The 17644-nt window shown below is 38.4% G+C and overlaps 1 protein-coding gene across 2 annotated transcripts in view; it reads right to left on the bottom strand.

Annotated features, from left to right (window-relative positions):
* Positions 1–16155, bottom strand: part of dennd1a (DENN/MADD domain containing 1A) — a 30365-nt gene extending 14210 nt beyond the window's left edge. Inside the window, exons 1-13 of one of the 2 annotated variants that reach the window (XM_039614628.1) lie at positions 15918–16155; positions 13902–13966; positions 10913–10956; positions 10614–10663; positions 9585–9704; positions 7247–7316; positions 6824–6904; positions 6486–6539; positions 5883–5993; positions 4586–4686; positions 4142–4187; positions 3881–3982; positions 3649–3774 (exon numbers count right to left, since the gene is read on the bottom strand). In XM_039614628.1, the coding sequence (XP_039470562.1) occupies positions 3649–3774; positions 3881–3982; positions 4142–4187; positions 4586–4686; positions 5883–5993; positions 6486–6539; positions 6824–6904; positions 7247–7316; positions 9585–9704; positions 10614–10663; positions 10913–10956; positions 13902–13966; positions 15918–15934 (987 nt within the window). In that variant the 5' untranslated portion in view covers positions 15935–16155. The remainder of the gene's footprint in view (positions 1–3648; positions 3775–3880; positions 3983–4141; positions 4188–4585; positions 4687–5882; positions 5994–6485; positions 6540–6823; positions 6905–7246; positions 7317–9584; positions 9705–10613; positions 10664–10912; positions 10957–13901; positions 13967–15917) is intronic. The other variant, XM_031738384.2, reaches the window with a different exon arrangement.
* Between the last annotated feature and the right edge of the window lie 1489 nt (positions 16156–17644).

Genomic DNA, 17644 nt, shown 5'->3' with positions numbered 1-17644 from the left:
GGTTTTCCTGGGTCTTTTCACGTGTGTTATGAATAAATCTTCTTTTTTTCGGTACCGGTACTAGTTTTATTTTGTTGTATTTATCCGCGACACCTTAAAGGCCGGTCCGTGAAAATATTGTCGAGCATAAACCGGTCCGTGGCGCAAAAAAGGTTGGGGACCGCTGTTTTAGGGTATGTCTCTACCAGCTTTGCACATGTAGAGACTGAAATCCTTGCCCATTCTTCTTTGCAAAACAGCTCCAGCTCAGTCAGATTAGATGGACAGCGTTTGAACAGCAGTTTTCAAAACTTGCCACAGATTCTCGATTGGATTTAGATCTGGACTTTGACTGGGCCATTCTAACACATGGATATGTTTTGTTTTAAACCATTCCATTGTTGCCCTGGCTTTATGTTTAGGGTCGTTGTCCTGCTGGAAGGTGAACCTCCGCCCCAGTCTCAAGTCTTTTGCAGACTCCAAGAGGTTTTCTTCCAAGATTGCCCTGTATTTGGCTCCATCCATCTTCCCATCAACTCTGACCAGCTTACCTGTCCCTGCTGAAGAGAAGCACCCCCAGAGCATGATGCTGCCACCACCATATTTGACAGTGGGGATGGTGTGTTCAGAGTGATGTGCAGAGTTAGTTTTCCGCCACACATAGCGTTTTGCATTTAGGCCAAAAAGTTCCATTTTGGTCTCATCTGACCAGAGCACCTTCTTCCACATGTTTGCTGTGTCCCTCACATGGCTTGTGGCAAACTGCAAACGGGACTTCTTATGGTTTTCTGTTAACAATAGCTTTCTTCTTGCCACTCTTCCATAAAGGCCAACTTTGTGCAGTGCACGACTAATAGTTGTCCTATGGACAGATTCCCCCACCTGAGCTGTAGATCTCTGCAGCTCGTCCAGAGTCACCATGGGCCTCTTGGCTGCATTTCTGATCAGCGCTCTCCTTGTTCGGCCTGTGAGTTTAGGTGGACAGCCTTGTCTTGGTAGGTTTACAGTTGTGCCATACTCCTTCCATTTCTGAATGATCGCTTGAACAGTGCTCCGTGGGATGTCCAAGGCTTGGGAAATCTTTTTGTAGCCTAAGCCTGCTTTAAATTTCTCAATAACTTTATCCCTGACCTGTCTGGTGTGTTCTTTGGACTTCATGGTGTTGTTGCTCCCAATATTCTCTTAGACAACTTCTGAGGCTGTCACAGGGCAGTTGTGGAGCTGTTTTGCAAAGAAGAATGGGCAAGAATTTCAGTCTCTAGATGTGCAAAGCTGGTAGAGACATACCCTAAAAGACTGGCAAGCTGTAATTGTAGCAAAAGGTGGTTCTATAAAGTATTGACTCAGGGGGCTGAATAATTACGCACACCCCACTTTTCAGTTATTTATTTGTAAAAAATGTTTGGAATCATGTATGATTTTCGTTCCACTTCTCACGTGTACACCACTTTGTATTGGTCTTTCACGTGGAATTCCAATAAAATTGATTCATGTTTGTGGCTGTAATGTGACAAAATGTGGGAAAGTTCAAGGGAGCTGAATACTTTTGCAAGCCACTGTAAAGGAGCAAAGAAACCAAAATCAGTCCATCCTATGGTGACTGACATCTGACATTCCTTTTAAGCTCAGCCCCTCAGGGTTTAAGTACTTGGAATTAATATTACACGTACTTTGCCTTCACAGTTTTCTGAAAATTATAGCCCCCTAGTCTCACAATTTACATCAGATTTCCAGAGGTGGAATCCTATCCCTCTGTCACCAATAGGCAGGATTAATGTTATCAAAATGAATGTGCTACCCAGATTTCTCTTTTTATGTCAGGGGAAATAATATTCCCCTATTTCTGTCCAAACAGTTTTTTAAGTCCTTAGACCAGATGGTTTCTTCTTTTCTGTGGAATGGAAGGGCTCTCTCTATTGCAAAAGTTCACCTCTAATGGAGATCTTTCCCTACCAAAATGTTTTATGTATTACTGGTCTTCACATACTTAAACGTAAATTGACTTACTGCCTAAATTCACCGGATCTGATTTGGTGTAAATTTGAAATTCAATTTTTCCACCTTTTTCACCCGCCTCTCTTATCTATTATTAAACTTCTTCTAAATCTTCTGTTACTTTAAATCCCATAGTGCTCTCTACACTTAAGATTTGGTCTCAGTTTAGATCTCATTATAAATTCATATCTTCCTCTACCAGAATGCCGTTGTTAAGAAATCATCATTTCCCCCTGCCACTACCTAATCCCGCTTATTTGATTTGGCATGAAAGAGGCATAAAAACCATGCAAGCCCTTCACAAAGACGATGTCTTTCTTAGCTTTTCAGAGCTGTCCCCAAAATTTAACCTGCCTCCTTCTCACTTGTTTCTCTGCTTTTAAATTAGACACTGTATTTCATCACTGTTTCCAGATTTTCCAAATTCTCCCTGCTGACCCACCATGTGTTGACCTTCTGGTTCTTAGGCCTAATCAGAAATTAACTCTATCTAATATATATCATACACTTATGGCGACTGAATCTGACTCATCAGGTAAAATCCGAACTGCGTGGGAGGGTCAATTAGGTGCTAAACTGTTTGAATCATGGTGGGATAAGGTGATTCTTTCCATACTTTCAAGTACACCATGTGCTAGGTTACGACTTGTACAGTTTAAAGTAATAGACAGTCAATTTTTCAAATTCCCATTTATCTAAAATCTTTCCTTCAGTTCTAGACCAGTGTGACAGATGTCAAATCTCACCTTGTAACCCAAGTCATATGTTTTTCTTCTATCCAAGTTTGCACAGATTCTGGAGTGATTTCTTTTCTGTACTTTCAGGAGTTTTTGAAATCCAGATCAGAAGAGACCCTCTAATTGCCATATTTGGAGTTCCAATGACACCTCTTAACATATTACCCAGCAAACTGAGATCTTGGTTTTCTTTTCCCTTCTTGCTAGATGCCGTGACTAAGTTGAAAAGATTTGATATTTATTATTATTTAATTTAGTCACAGCACCCCTCTCTTTTTTTTTGCTTTCTGTTCTTGTGTTTGTATGATGTTTTGCATATTTTAATTTGCTCTTTGTTTTAAAAGAAAAGCTAAAATGGTTGGAGAAATCTAATCACATGTAAGATGTATATAATGTGTACAGGTTTGTATTAAATCTTGACAAAAAAAAAATTAAAAAAAAATCTAAAGTTAAAGTTGGGTAAATGATGACCATATACACTATAAAACAATTATATTTTATATCAAACTTTTATACTGTCTATGATGATGATAGAGATGATGATGACTTTCGTTCTTCCTTCTCATATTTTTTTTTTAATAATTATCATGAGTAACACATGTTCATATTCCTCAGTCCACTGGGTTAAAATGGAGACTGCACTTTATCTACTTGTAGCCACAGTGAATTGTGGTACTACAGCACAATAGGTGATGGCTTCAACAGATTAGCACTTCCTGCCTCACACCCAAAGCAGACATGCTGACTGGAATTTGCAGTGCACCGTCCAGTTTGGTAAGCAACAGCTTTCATTTGATTTAATACTTGCAAGAAATACCTTGAACCTTACTTGAATGGTCCTGTTACTTAAACTAACAGTTTAGATTGGAGCAGTTTGAGTGCTTCACGTATTATATCTTTGCTCCATTCATGGTTGTGATCTAGTTCGTGCACTGACCGGCTCAATCTGCAACGCACTCCTGTAGCTGCCGAACAGAGCTGCCTGACTCTTGAGGAAGGCTCGAGCCACACAGTCTCCTGTTGTTGCTGAAACCTTCTTCAGTCGACTTTTCAAAGCAGAAACCTTGAGGTATAAAATTTAGTTATTAGAAAACACTTTCAACCTGGAATGGTTGCTCAAGTTTTATAAAACTGTTTCTTAACAGGATAGCAGTCCTATAGTTCCTTACCACGTCATTGGGAAGGCTTTGGAGGTCGTCATAGGGGCTTTCAAGCATGTTTGTATCTACATTAAGGACCACCACATCATCCAGAGCCATCCCTCGAACTTTCTACATGCAGTAGAGAGAAGACATGGAATAATACCAAGTGTCAAAATACACAAAGATTTCTGTATAGACACCAAACGCTCAAACAACTAGTCCATACCAGAGAAAGAATGACTGAAAACAATTAACTTTTTCTACTAAATGCCAATTTAACACACCTACCTCCATTAGGCTGGAGTGGACTCCAATGAGGTAAGGCATCGGGGCACTGGTGTGAAAAAAAAGCCACACATACCTATAAATGAGCTAATAGCTTGGTTGTGTAATCTTAACACTGCTTTTCAGTCTAGTTGGCAGGCACTTCCACAACCTATTAAGATATTTTTTCTCATTCAACTCCAGAAACAGTGTGCAAGAGATGCTGCAATTATTTTGCTGATTGCAAGATCGTTCAAATTTATCAAGACAAAAGGTAAACATTGAGGAAATTAATTAATCAATTAAAAAAAGGAGTAAGCCTGAAAACATGAAGGTGTCTTATTGAAATATGAACTTTACTTTACATATAAATTATATTCTGCAGATTGAATTTGAGTGTGCCTTGGCCTAACCATGTGTTTTACCATGTAGAGAATCTGGAGTGTAGATGATGCCCAGTACACTCACCAACAGTAGTCTAACAGATGCTGAGGCAAGACAGGGATGTAAACATGTTGCCAGTGCATTGGAAATAACATGGCTGCAGACCCATGGACACAAGCTGTTAACTGTGAACACCCAAAGAGATGTTTTGTTTTTTAGACAATATGCAAACTGCACCAGAAAAACTGACCATATAGACCAAAGTGCTGGTCTAGATGGGAAGTAACCAACACAAAATTAAACTATGGTCCCATTGCCTTCCAGAAAGATAGAATAGGGTTGGCTCTAGGATGAGTGCGCTGTGAAGACGATACCCTAGGGTACCAGTATCATCATATCCGTTTTACATTCAGACAGCAACTGTGAAAATACAGTTCAAGGCTTCAGAACTTCAGTCTGAAGCCTTGAAATTTTCAGACCTTTAATATACAGACATATTAATGACTCAGGCTGTAATCTCCAAGTTAATTGGTTTGGCCAGTGTGGTTTCATATGTCCTCAATGGACAATTAGGTTTATTTTCATAAAGATGAATTCACAACCTGTCCACTGTTTACTACACTTTTCATCCAGTGACAAATAGGACACCTCTGAATTGTAAACACAGTCAAGGAAATTAAGTTCTTGTTCTGTCTATTTGAGGGTTAAAAAATGCTGGACAAAAACTTAAATGTGACCCACCACTCTCTACTTTGAGGCACTGCAAAACTATGAGATTAAAATTTGGTATAGGGTCATTAAATATGTTCAATTTATTGTACAAAGAATTTAAAACAAACAAACAAACAAACAGTTAATTCAGAGCTGGGTTGGGTGGAAACATTTTCCTCACATTTTAGGAGGTGGAGCAAAGGAGTGATAGTGATTTTGTTTTCCTTGATAGCTATCTATAGCTTTCGTTCAGGTAGTTGGAACAACAGGGATGTGGTTGACAATTGGAAATAGGAAAACAAATGGAAAAATGTCAAAATCTATATTACAACTACATTAAAGGTGGCTGGGTGTCAAAGGGAAACAAAAAAGCAAAACTGAAAGTGAAATAAACAAAATAAAACCAAAGAGATCTTCATTGGCTTTTGCATTTGATCATATAGCACATTATTTTCACTCGTTCAGTAACACCACTTGCCTGTTTACTACTAGTGTTCTAAATATGGGGTGAAATTATATCTGTGGCCACTTTAAGGGCAATGTTTCAAAATGACAGTTTAAAGAAAATCTCTTCATGTTCATTAACAAATTGACAAATTACTGAAATATTCAAGGCCCAAACTGGCAGAGTATTAACAGAGAGAAGAAAGAAGAAGTGGACTCTACTTACAGTGCTAAGTTTGCTACAGCAGATGAGGATTCGACGTTCATAAAGCATACTAGCATACAGATGAAGCATGTTATTGACATCTACTGCTACAAAGTACTCTGTTAGGTTTCTCTGCAAGGATCAAACAAAATAAGAGAAAAAATAAAAACAAGAGTTAGTTGTGACAGTAAAGACCAGTTATTTGAATCTATTCTTATTCATTATAATTTTTTGATCCTGACAGCCTAGAGCACTTCTATATTTCTGCTCTTACAGAAGAGTACAGCAGAGGAAATCTGGCAACTATTTATTCGCAGTAACCCTGTTAATGTACAGCAGATATTACTGTGTCTATGGGTGGAACTTTACCATTCAGTAGGTCTATCTACACACATAGCATGGGATGACCTCAAAAGTCAATCGAAAGATGTTCATGTCCATAAGAAGAAATACATAAGCACATATTCATGTGCACTCAAAAACCTGTCTAAAGTCTCTCATTTCAAAGTCATAGTTGAGATACGAGTCAGCTGTCAAAACGGTGGGCTTCTGTTTGACAAAATGTAAAGCAGCTTTGAGATTTGACTTCAATGTTTTCAGCATAAAGGAAAAGTAAACACTCACATTCTCAGGTATGCTGGGAAGTTCCTTTGTGTCAGGCACAATGAAATAGGAATGCTAGAGAGAGACAGACAACAAGACAAGTGTCTGAGTGCTTCACAGTGTGAATAAAGAATGTAGAAAATCTAAGCAGCATTCCCTGCATGATGATTCATAATAACACCTAGTGTAGTAATCCAGGAGAGCTTCACACTTTAAAGCTAAAAACTAAACTTAGTTTCAGGTTTTCTGTATGGGTGATTCCATTATTCCATTATTTCCTCTGTATGGAGGAAAGGTAATATGTGTTTTCCAGTGTAATTACAAGCTTAGTTGGATGTGATGTGTTGAGTCAGACTCACCACACCAAGGTGAATGGGGACACAAGGTTCAGGGATGGGCAGCGTATACAGTAACAACAGGAGCTCTTGCCACTGGCTTTCCTAAAAAATAAATAAATAAATAAAAATAATTCATAAAAAAAATAAATCAGAACACGGTAAATGCATGGATAGCATGTCCTCATGCAAATAAATACAAATAGCACAGCCTGAACCAATAACCTGTTATGGTGTAGCTAGAGTCTCAGAAAAAGTCCCAAAACTACAGCTACAATTGAAAGTCCAGCAAGCCAGGGCCAATAAACAATGACCGTATCTGATGCTAAAAGTAAAATGGACAGAAGATCTGACATGCATGTATTGGCTAATAAAGAGACTGGCCAATGAATTCCTAACTGAGGTGAAGTAATCTAATGTCAAGATACGTCGCGTGTCATTTCTCACCTGTCCTTTGACAGTGTAATCTGCAAGGATATTAAGCAGCTTGTAGAAGACTTCGAACCAGGGAAGGTAGCTAAAAAGTCACAAAACCAGTTTTTAATTAGCACAATTCAAACAAGATGGAAATCATCTATTTAAAAAAAAAACTGAAGAGTGGAGTTCATTCAGCAATGGCAGAAATGCAGTGAAACACAGGAAACCACAAAAATGTAGACTGACCAAAAAAAACAAACAAAAAAACAATAGTAATGACTAAGTGGCAAAGAAGGTATATTGGGTAAAATATTACAAATAAGGTGGTAATTCATGTACTCAACAAAAAAAAGAGTGTAAGGTATGCCTTTGAAAAAACAATTAATAATGGTGATAATGTTACAACAAAAGCGTTTTTATTCAGAGATTTTCATAGTTATATAGAGACAGCAATGGTTTTAAAGCATTGAGACCATGTAATCAAACAATAATTAATATGAGAAAAGACCAAGTAATATATGCTACCAGTCAAACATTTGGACACTTTTTCATTTAATGGTTTTTCTTTATTTTCAGGACTCTTTACATTGTAGATTAATAATAATAATAATAATAATGGATTGGATTTATATAGCGCTTTTCAAGGCACCCAAAGCGCTTTACAATGCCATTATTCATTCACGCTCACATTCATACACTGGTGGAGGCAAGCTACGGTTGTAGCCACAGCTGCCCTGGGGCAGATTGACAGAGGCGAGGCTGCCATATCGCGCCATCGGCCCCTCTGGCCAACACCAGTAGGTGGTAGGGTAAAGTGTCTTGCCCAAGGACACAACGACCAGGACAGAAAGGCCAGGGATCGAACCGGCGACCTTCCGGTTACAGGTGCGCTTCCCAACCCCCTGAGCCACGTTCACCCCTTCAGATTCTCACTGAAGGCATCAAAACTATGAATTAAACACATGGAATTATGTAGTAAAAGTGTGAAATATCTCAAAACATATATTTTAGATTCTTCAAAATAGCCAGCCTTTGCTTGTTGGGCCTTTTCCCTTCACTCTGCAGTCCATCCCAAACCATCTTGATGGGGTTTAGTCATCTGGCACAGCACTACATCAATCTTCTTCTTGGTCAAATAGCCCTTATACAGTCTGGAGGTGTGTTTGGGGTCATTGCCCTGTTGAAAAGTAAATTGTGGTCCAACTAAACGCAAAACCGAATGGGATGGCATGTTGCTGCAGGATCCTGTGGTAGCCATGCTTGTTCAGTGTGCCTTCAATTTTGTACATAAAAATTAAATCCCCAACAGTGTCACCAGCAGAGCATGCCCCACACCATCACACCTCCTCCTCCATGCTTAATGGTGGGAACCATGCACATAGAGACCATTCATTCACCTTTGCTTTATTTTTAACTGATTCAAAGGAAAGACAGTACATTACTCCTGTTTTAGCTCAGCTGCACTGGCTACCTATGAAGGTTTAAATACATTAAAAAAGTTTATTGCTTGTTTTTTAAGGTCTTCATAGATTAGTGCCACAATATATTACAGAACTTTTAATTCTGTCTTTTGCTTCCAGGTCACTGAGATCAACATCCTATTAGTTTTCTCTCAGTGCCTCACCCAAAAACTTTGCAGTTACAGCTGCTAGGCTCTGGAATAGTCGGACACCCCATACTGGAAAAAACTAACACTTTTAAATCAGCTATAGACGTACCCATTTCCAGCTGCTTTTAGTCAAGTCTGAGGTCCATTTGACTTGACGTTTCACTCCTGTACTGGCTGCTCTTCCTTGGCTCGCTGTTAAATCTAAACAATAATTTTTTTAGATTTAACAGACAATCCCAACTGGTTGCCCTAAATGGCTGCCCCTCTCTGTTTCTGCCAGGGATTTCTTCCTGTTAAAAGGGATTCTTCCTTCTTACTGTCACAAAGTGCTTGCTCATGAGGTGTCATCCGATTTTTTCTCATTATGATTATAGGGTCTTTACCTTACAATATAAAGGTTCCTGATGCGACGGCTGTTGGTTTTTCACTACATAAATTAAACTGATTTGAACTGAATTGAACTTACTAGGATGACTAATTTTTAAAGACTGCAAATAAAGTATAATCACAGAAAATTCAAAAGCTAAACAAGATGCACAGGCAAGATTCTCAGTCTGATGTCAATTTGTCATCACTAGTGGAGATAACAAAATATGTACAGTATCTTACTACCAAATTTAACATCTCATCAAAAGTCAGGCTTATTTGTTTTTCTAGACCTTCTTTTATTTGGAAATAAAACAGTTTTATATCAGCTTTTCACAAAAAATCCACAATACAATGAATGCACACCCCACACTCACCTATACACATACTTACCTAAGAATACAGTAGCAAGTGTGTGCACCTGAAGAGAGGCGGCAAAAACCAAACCTCTGTTTGCTCTCAATGTCAGTCAACACAAACGTAAAGTTCTGGCCAACTTGGTTGACAGAAAGACTGTTGGTTGAGAGAGGAGGAGAAGACCTTTCCATAAGATACAGATACACAAATAAACAGAATATATAGACAAACCGACTTCATATAGAATAAAACGGACATCTGTTAATGGTGCCAAATAAAACTTAATAAAAGCAGAACAATCAATGAATGAATGCTGTTTTGTTTGAGCTTAGTTTAGTGGACAGTCTTTAGGCCAGCTCCTGAACTCCCATCAGGTCTGAATAGTTTTAAAAAGATATTGGCGGCAACCGGTGGTATTCCTCAGCCTCCTAGTAGATACACCTATGGAATCAAATTTCGAAATCCTACTTCGCCTTGTTCTCAAGTTATCGCATTCACAAGATTTTCAGAAAACTTGACCACTAAGCTTGACGTCAAGGTCACTGAGAAACTCATCTAAGATTCTTAGTAGATGAACCTATGGTATCAATTTCAAAATCCTAGGTGACTTTCATCTTGATGTTTCGAGTGAGACATTTTGAGGCTTTTATGTCCAAGTCAAGATATGACATCCATGTTTTACTGAAGAAGGCCATCAAGCATCTTCACCTATTTAAATCAAACAGGCAAAAATGACCTGTTTTAGCATTTATACTACAGCACCTAACAAAAGCATTGTATTATTTTAATTTCTCCAAACCAACATCTCAAAATGACCCATCTTTAGCTTATAACAACATCTAACATTACTTTTTTCCCTCTTGTTCTTAGTGTGACTAAATACTGTATATAATTTTGCTAATAGCCCAAACGAGCCAAAATACTATAGCATTTAATAGTGTCATTAACATAAATAATAGTGTACCAGCACCAGAAACTTCATTGAATAACCACAGCAATGATTTTAATTCAATTCTCTTAAATTTAATCAACCCTGTGTAGGTGCAGATGTGTATGTGTGTATACCTGTCCATGCTGAAAGGGAAGCAGAACTTGGACACAGTTTTAAGAGTTTCCTGTGGTACAAAGAAAGGGATTATAAAGTACATTAATCCATGAACAAAGTTAGAGGGGCTCAAATGGAACATGTAATGTGGAGCTATCCATAGAGAACAGTGTGCATGGAGGCATTTACATTATTGACACTACATAATAATTAAAATTACATAAAAATAATATTTTCATGCTTGTCATAGAGAAAGAGTGAAAGCATGGTATGTACAACTGTAGAAAAATACAATACTATAAAAAAGAAAATGTAAGACCTGATCTCTGTAGTCGTCGGGAAACTGCCGACGAAGCTCTGGCCCTGTTAGAAGCATGCAGACAGGAAATGACTTCACTGAAATCACCAGCTTCCTTTCAACAAGACAACCCTAAAGACTATGACCCAATCCCAATCCACGAGGCTTAGGGGTTTCCCACTTTCAGTATGTGTATGAGGAGTTGCTGGCAGACACATTCATTCTTGTACGCACATCTTCTCTTCGTTAATTTCTGCACCCTTAACTCACAGTGCACAGTGCTGTGACATTAAACCTTAAGAGAAAAAAAAAACAATGAAAAAGCTTCTTTCATCATCTTTTTTTTTTCTTTTTGTTTAATAATTATGTTTAGACAAAATATACAAATTAATTATCTGAGAGTTATCACTCATCCCTTCTGTAGAGAAGAGAAGCCTGACTGACTTTGAATTTAAACAGTTATTCTCATAAGAAAAAAAAAGCAGAAAAAGTAAAAAAAAAAAAAAAAGAAAAAAAAAAAGAAATTGAACAAATCCAAGTGACCCAAAAATTTGCAGTTCACATGCATATGAACTTGAGTGACATCCCATTCTTAATGGGTTTACTATGATAACAGCTTCAGCTCTTTGGGCAAAGCTTTCCACAGTTTTTAGGTGTTTATGGGAATTTTTGACCAATCTTCCAGAAGGGCATTTGTGAGGTCAAACACTGATGTTGGACAAGAAGGCCTGGCTCACAGTCTGCCCTCTAATTCATCCCAAAGGTGTTCTGACGAGTTGAGGTCAGGACTCTGTGCAGGCCAGTCAAGGTGTTCCATACCAAATTCCCCCATCCATGTCTTATGGACCTTGCTTTGTGCACTGGTGCACAGTCATGTTGGAAAAGGAATTTTTTATTTTGTTGCTTCACCAAAATCATGTCTGCACTCATCAGCAGATTTGATCATCACTGTATGTTCTGCCCAGGAGGTGAGCTTGAGCTTTACTGCAACATGTTGAGTGCTGCACTGTTCCCTCATATAACAAGGGAGAAACAATGTAAGCAAGGGTATAAATCACCCTTACAAATGATACTTCTAATATAAGCATTCTGCTTAAAACAGTAAATAAAAAACAAATGGATATTGCATCTTGAAGACTGCAGTTTCGTCATTTCCTCTGCAAACAGGATAAAATTCTTAGAAATACAACCAACAACCTCTCCTCAGTATCCAGGAAATTAGTCACTTGCTGCAGATTAAAAAAACTTCAGAGACAGAGTTGAGATATATCACCATTTGCATAAAAGAAGCAGCAATAATCCATAAGCTATAACTTAGCTGGTGCCATCATCTTTAACCTCTTGAAATGTTTGTACTGATGTGACTTTTTCCTTGCTAGCCAGTCTATACAAAAATTATGAAATAATCACAAAATAAATTCAAGTTTACAAAACAGTACACTGGGGTAGGACCCTTTATGTACTAATCCATGACTTGTTGTCAAGATTTCATAATTACTATAACCAACACCCCAAAGTTTGGGCCATTCCACTCCATGTGTGGGCACACTTCATCAACAGATAGGACAGAAGAAGAAAAAAAAAAAGAGCTATTTCACATTTCCACATTACCAGAAATCTACTAAAGTAGTGTAAGGGAAGTGGTAGTGACAGAGATATTGACATGATAAAGCAGTGTAGTTTGTCGCCTGCTGCAAAACGTGTAAAAAGTGTACCAGAGAACTATCCACAGTAATATGCAACAAATGGTGTGGCCCTTCTCTCAACGTTTTGGAATAAGTATGAGACTGCACAAAGAGACAGGAGGCCTAAATAGCTAGCTTTATTCCACCTTCTCTTTTGGGAAAGGGTAGGCTTTTTCTGCGGAGGCTGAACATCCTCTGAAAGCTGCTACAGATGTTGTATCAGTCGGTGGTTGCTAATGCAATTCCCTATGCTGTGGTCTGCTGGGAGAGCTGTACCAACAAGAAGAACAATCACTTGCTGAATAAAATAATCAAGAAGGCAGGTTTGTTTGTTGGACCCTGTGCAGGCAGTGTTAGAACAGAGAATGCTGTGTAGTTCAAAGTCAGTTGTGTACAGAGAAACTGAGGAGGTATTTGGTTCCCCAGGAGATCAGACTGCATAAAACACTGGAGGGGAAAGTGCATTAGGTTGGGTAAAAAAAAGTCCCAAGAAAAATACTCGATTTCAACTGAGTTGTTTTTTTTTTCTAATGTTAGGGAATGGAAGGTAGATAACCAGCAGGGAAAAATGTATTATGTCCGGATGTGGATGTGGATACTAAGGATGTGTGCAAATAGTCAACTAGACTACTAATTGTTAATAACGTGACTAGGCAGTACCAGATGTAATAGTCATTTAATCTAATTGTTCACATTTTAATTGACGCCCAAACCCGGCAAACTGTTATGTTCTAAGTGTTACACAGCTGTCTTCCACCAGATATACCATAACTCAGTGAATAAAACAAGCAACAAAACAATATCAATACAAACAATATCATCCACCAGGACGACTCAAGAAGAATGTGATTACTGGTTTCAAATGCCTTTATTTGGACAACTTTTGGAATTGTCCACTAAATGGTTCTCAAATTTAACTAGATATCTGAGTGTTTCTTAGTCTTAGACTAGTCAGCTAGTCCAACTTTGTTTCCTTGTTAAGTCAGCTAAGAAATTAGTTGGCAGGAACATTTCTAGTGGATACTATGATGACAAGAACTATAAAGATATGATAAAGATGATAAATCAATTTATTTTCCATGTTACTTAAGTACGTCTGGTTTGGTCAGGGTATTTTTATAACTATAACCAGAGAACATTTTGTGATTAATGCCTTCATAAATTCTGGTAATTCTAACCTTGAAGAACGAGGGGTTCTATGTATTTAAATACTTTGCAGTTCTTTCAATACAGTTTGTTTTGATTTTAAATTCATTATTACTTGTTTATGTACACCTAGTTCCATGATCAATATGTAAAAGAAAATGTAATTTTTAAGGACTTACCAGAACTGTGGATGCCTGGGTTGGCCACCTCCAGATACACCTCAAATGTAGACTCAGGGTTCTCCCTGCAACAAATAATAAAAAATTAGCTTTACGGGCGCCAGTTTAGTTCAGTTGGATGAACAGGTGACCATATGCAGCATGGCTGAGAGCGGCTGGCCCTGGGTTTGAGTCTGACCCGTGGCCCTTTGCCGCATGTCTCCCCCTCTCCCTTTCCCGTCAGTTTTCACTGCATCCATCTAATAAACCCGAAAACAAAGGCCAAAAAATATATTTGTGAAAAAGCTTTATGTTTAATTATGTTGCAGACAAAAATTAAAGCAATATAGCACAACAAAGATATAACCAAGAATTAGTCATCCATCAAAAAGATGAAGGAAGAAAACTGGTAAAGGACACTGCAAAGTGGCCTACACCAAAATTGAAGGGGCTGCAGGAATTTCTGGCAAGCACTGTACTGTACTATTAACGTTTCTCATGGTGTCTGTGCACATATGTTGAGATCTGTCCACCATACAGGGGTTTGGCACATTTGAGAAATATGTCAAAGATCTACAGTTCCTCATCATCCATATCGCCAGACACGGTCAACAAGGCAAAGCAGCGGAAATCTTTCTGTCAGATGACATCATTTATCCAATGAAATAAAGAGTTTAAATTAGCTATAGACCATGCATTATGTCTTGTTTTTTATTTTATTTTACACATCGCCCCAAAGTTTAGGGATTGCAAGAAGGGGTGGGTTTAAAAAATAGATTTTCCTATTCAAATCAGTTTTAGTTTGAATAATGCGATATCGATTCATTAAATCCTGAACTGATTTTTAAATATATTTATTTAGCCAGAAACACCAGAATCTCAGCTTAAAGCTCACAAAACTATTTCAAAAAACCACCAAAGAGTTATAACCCGAAACGATTAAATAGCAGGTAAACACATTCCACAGAAAGATGTAAACGCAAAGCGCAACCCGGCTGCACGAACACGGACACCTCATCGGGTGCTAAAAGCCGACATCTCACAGATTCTGAAGCTGCAGGTTTGTCACCCTCCAACCAAAATTCACAGAAAAAGCAGCAAATGAAGATCAAAACTACGCTTCACATTTGAAAAATATTGTCATAAATTCCCTCGGTGTACTTCCAGTTTACCACCAAAAATTTGTGTTTCTGCATTTGCTTGCTTATTAGGCACCAGTCTACCGTTGTGTACAGTGCTGTCGACTTTTTTTTTAAATGACCTCCTACAAGAAAGCCTAATTTCTGCTGTTCAATACCAAATAAGTGTAAACTTTTACAAAATATGCCAAATTGCAAAACGCTGAGCTATAAAACATAAAAATAAAAAGTATATGGATATATACTGATAAATGATCATAATTATAATATGTCTGACTGTCTGACTTAAAATTGAATCGAATTGAAATCTTGAAATTGAATCGCTTATAGTAATCAGTGATGATATCCAGCCCCAACTGCAAGGATTGTTCTTAAAAAGCAGGCAAAGTAGGGCCTCCACATCACCCTACTAATATGGTGTCTCAACACAGTGCAGGAATTTTCTTACTAAATCTGTCATTATAATGATATAAATCTCATAAATACACCATATCTGTATACCAAAGCCAATCTATAGATCAGCTGTCCTTTTCTATCATGCCACTAGAGTAGCATGCAGTCATCGTCTCTGCTGCACTTCTCAGTCCTGAAAAGTAGCATCCGGTGTTGGGGAAAAAAACATCTAATACAGTTACCATGCTTACAGTGGCTACATATCCACTCACTGTCAGTCACCACTAACCGCGCGGAAAGCTTTGTGAGTTACTAGTACACCTCAGTGTCATTAAAAATATATAAATAAAAGGTTCTTGTTTTTTGTTTTTTTCCAGGTCCCGTCAGTGTTTTTAGCCTGTGTCACAACAAGCCAGGCCCTCATACTCTACGATATCTTCTCTGTGACTCTGTGGAACACTGCTAACACAGCAGTTTTAGCTAACGCACCGAGAAATATACTTACTTGATTCGAGACCCCATCCTGTATTTAGTCTCCCCGCCGTGGCTGGCAGCAGACAGGCAGTACGCAGACGCGTCACTCGGTATTTTTCTCAAGCTAAGCTGCCCGTCACACACAACAGTACACCGCCATGGTGACTCTCCATGCGTAAGTCACGCTCCACTTTGTGCCGCTCCTGGGATTTGTAGTCTTTTAAGTAGAAGACGTGAATGTCTATAACATACCTCTACCTAGTATTAGAAACTACAGCTTCCACAATACGTACAAGACGACTGGGTCGCGTGGTGCTGTAGCCGATAAAGTTTCTGTTACTCAGCATTTACTGTAACGGTAGCTCCAGTACAGTTTATTACATCATTTTGAGGTTTTATAGCTAATAATTAAAAACAATTTTGGAGATAATTTATAGTTTAATATAAATTAGTAATATTTTCTACCAATATTAATTTTGAAATAATCTAAAAGATAAATTATATTATTTATGTCACAAACATTTTGTTTTTAAATGTAATGTAATGTAAAAAGAAAATAAATGAAAATGACAGCTACATGGATTAACAAGAGAAAAAATTGGGGCGGATGCTCCAAAAAAACAGCAGATTTGTGTGTCCTGTGTTTTTTCTTATAGTGAAGATGTTTTTTCCAAAACACTAGAGCAAAGTAGAAAAATGATAAAACAAAAATTCCCACAAAGTTTACATCTTTGTTCTACTATTCTCTAAACTGTTCAAAATATTTAAATGAACCTTCTGAAAACACATCAGACCTCAATAGGAAAAAAAAATTACACTGGATATCTATGCTGATGTGGACTGGATAATCTGTTAGGATGCCACATTGTTTGATGGAAATGAAAATTATCAACCTACACAGGGCTAAATTCAAAGACAGTCCAAAAATCTAAGAGGAAAAAACTGATGCAACAGACTAGTCTGTTTTTGCTGAAATTTCATTGCTGCAATTCAAAGTGGTATTCAGCAGTTTATATAGCCTCCATATGCTTGTATGCATGACTGACAACATCGGGGCATCCTCCTACTATGATAACAGACAGTATCATGGGGGATGTCCTCCCAGATCTGGACCAGGCCTTCACTGCCCCACAAACTGAACCAAAATATAATGTCCAAGAGGCGTTCTATTAGAAATACCTCAGGTGAGTTTGGGGACAGGAGGAACCCAATGCACAAGCGTTGGGTCTGACAATGGCTCCAAGGATTTCATCCCAATGCAGTCAGGGTGCCATTGCCTAACCTGTAGAGGTCTGTGCGTCCCTCCATGCATATGCCTCACCAGACCATCACTGACACACCACCAAACACATAACTTTTACAGGCAGCATGACATTCTCCACAGCTTCTCCAGACCCTTTCACTTCTGTCACATGTGCTCTTGGTGAATCTGCTCTCATCTGTGAAAAGCAAAGGGTGCCAGTGGTTGGCCTGCCAATTCTGATATTCTATGGCAAGTGGGCTCCATGGTGCTGGACGATAAGCACAGACCCTACTAGATGGCATCGAGCACTCGTGCGTCATGAAGTCTGTTCGTGATTGTTTGGTCAGAGACATTCACACCAGTGGGCTTCTCGAGGTCATTTTATAAGACTCTGGCAGTGCTTATCCTGATCCTCTTTGCACAAAAGAACAGATACTGTCTTGCTGTTGGGTTAAGGACCTTTTATAGCCCCGTCCAGCTCTCCCAGAGTAACTGCCTGTCTCCCGGAATCTCCT

Source organism: Oreochromis aureus, linkage group 7 (assembly GCF_013358895.1).
Source record: "Oreochromis aureus strain Israel breed Guangdong linkage group 7, ZZ_aureus, whole genome shotgun sequence".
In the NCBI taxonomy this organism is placed as follows: Eukaryota; Metazoa; Chordata; class Actinopteri; order Cichliformes; family Cichlidae; genus Oreochromis; species Oreochromis aureus.
Note: the sequence above shows the minus strand (reverse complement) of the source record. Positions and strands in the feature narration are given on the sequence as shown.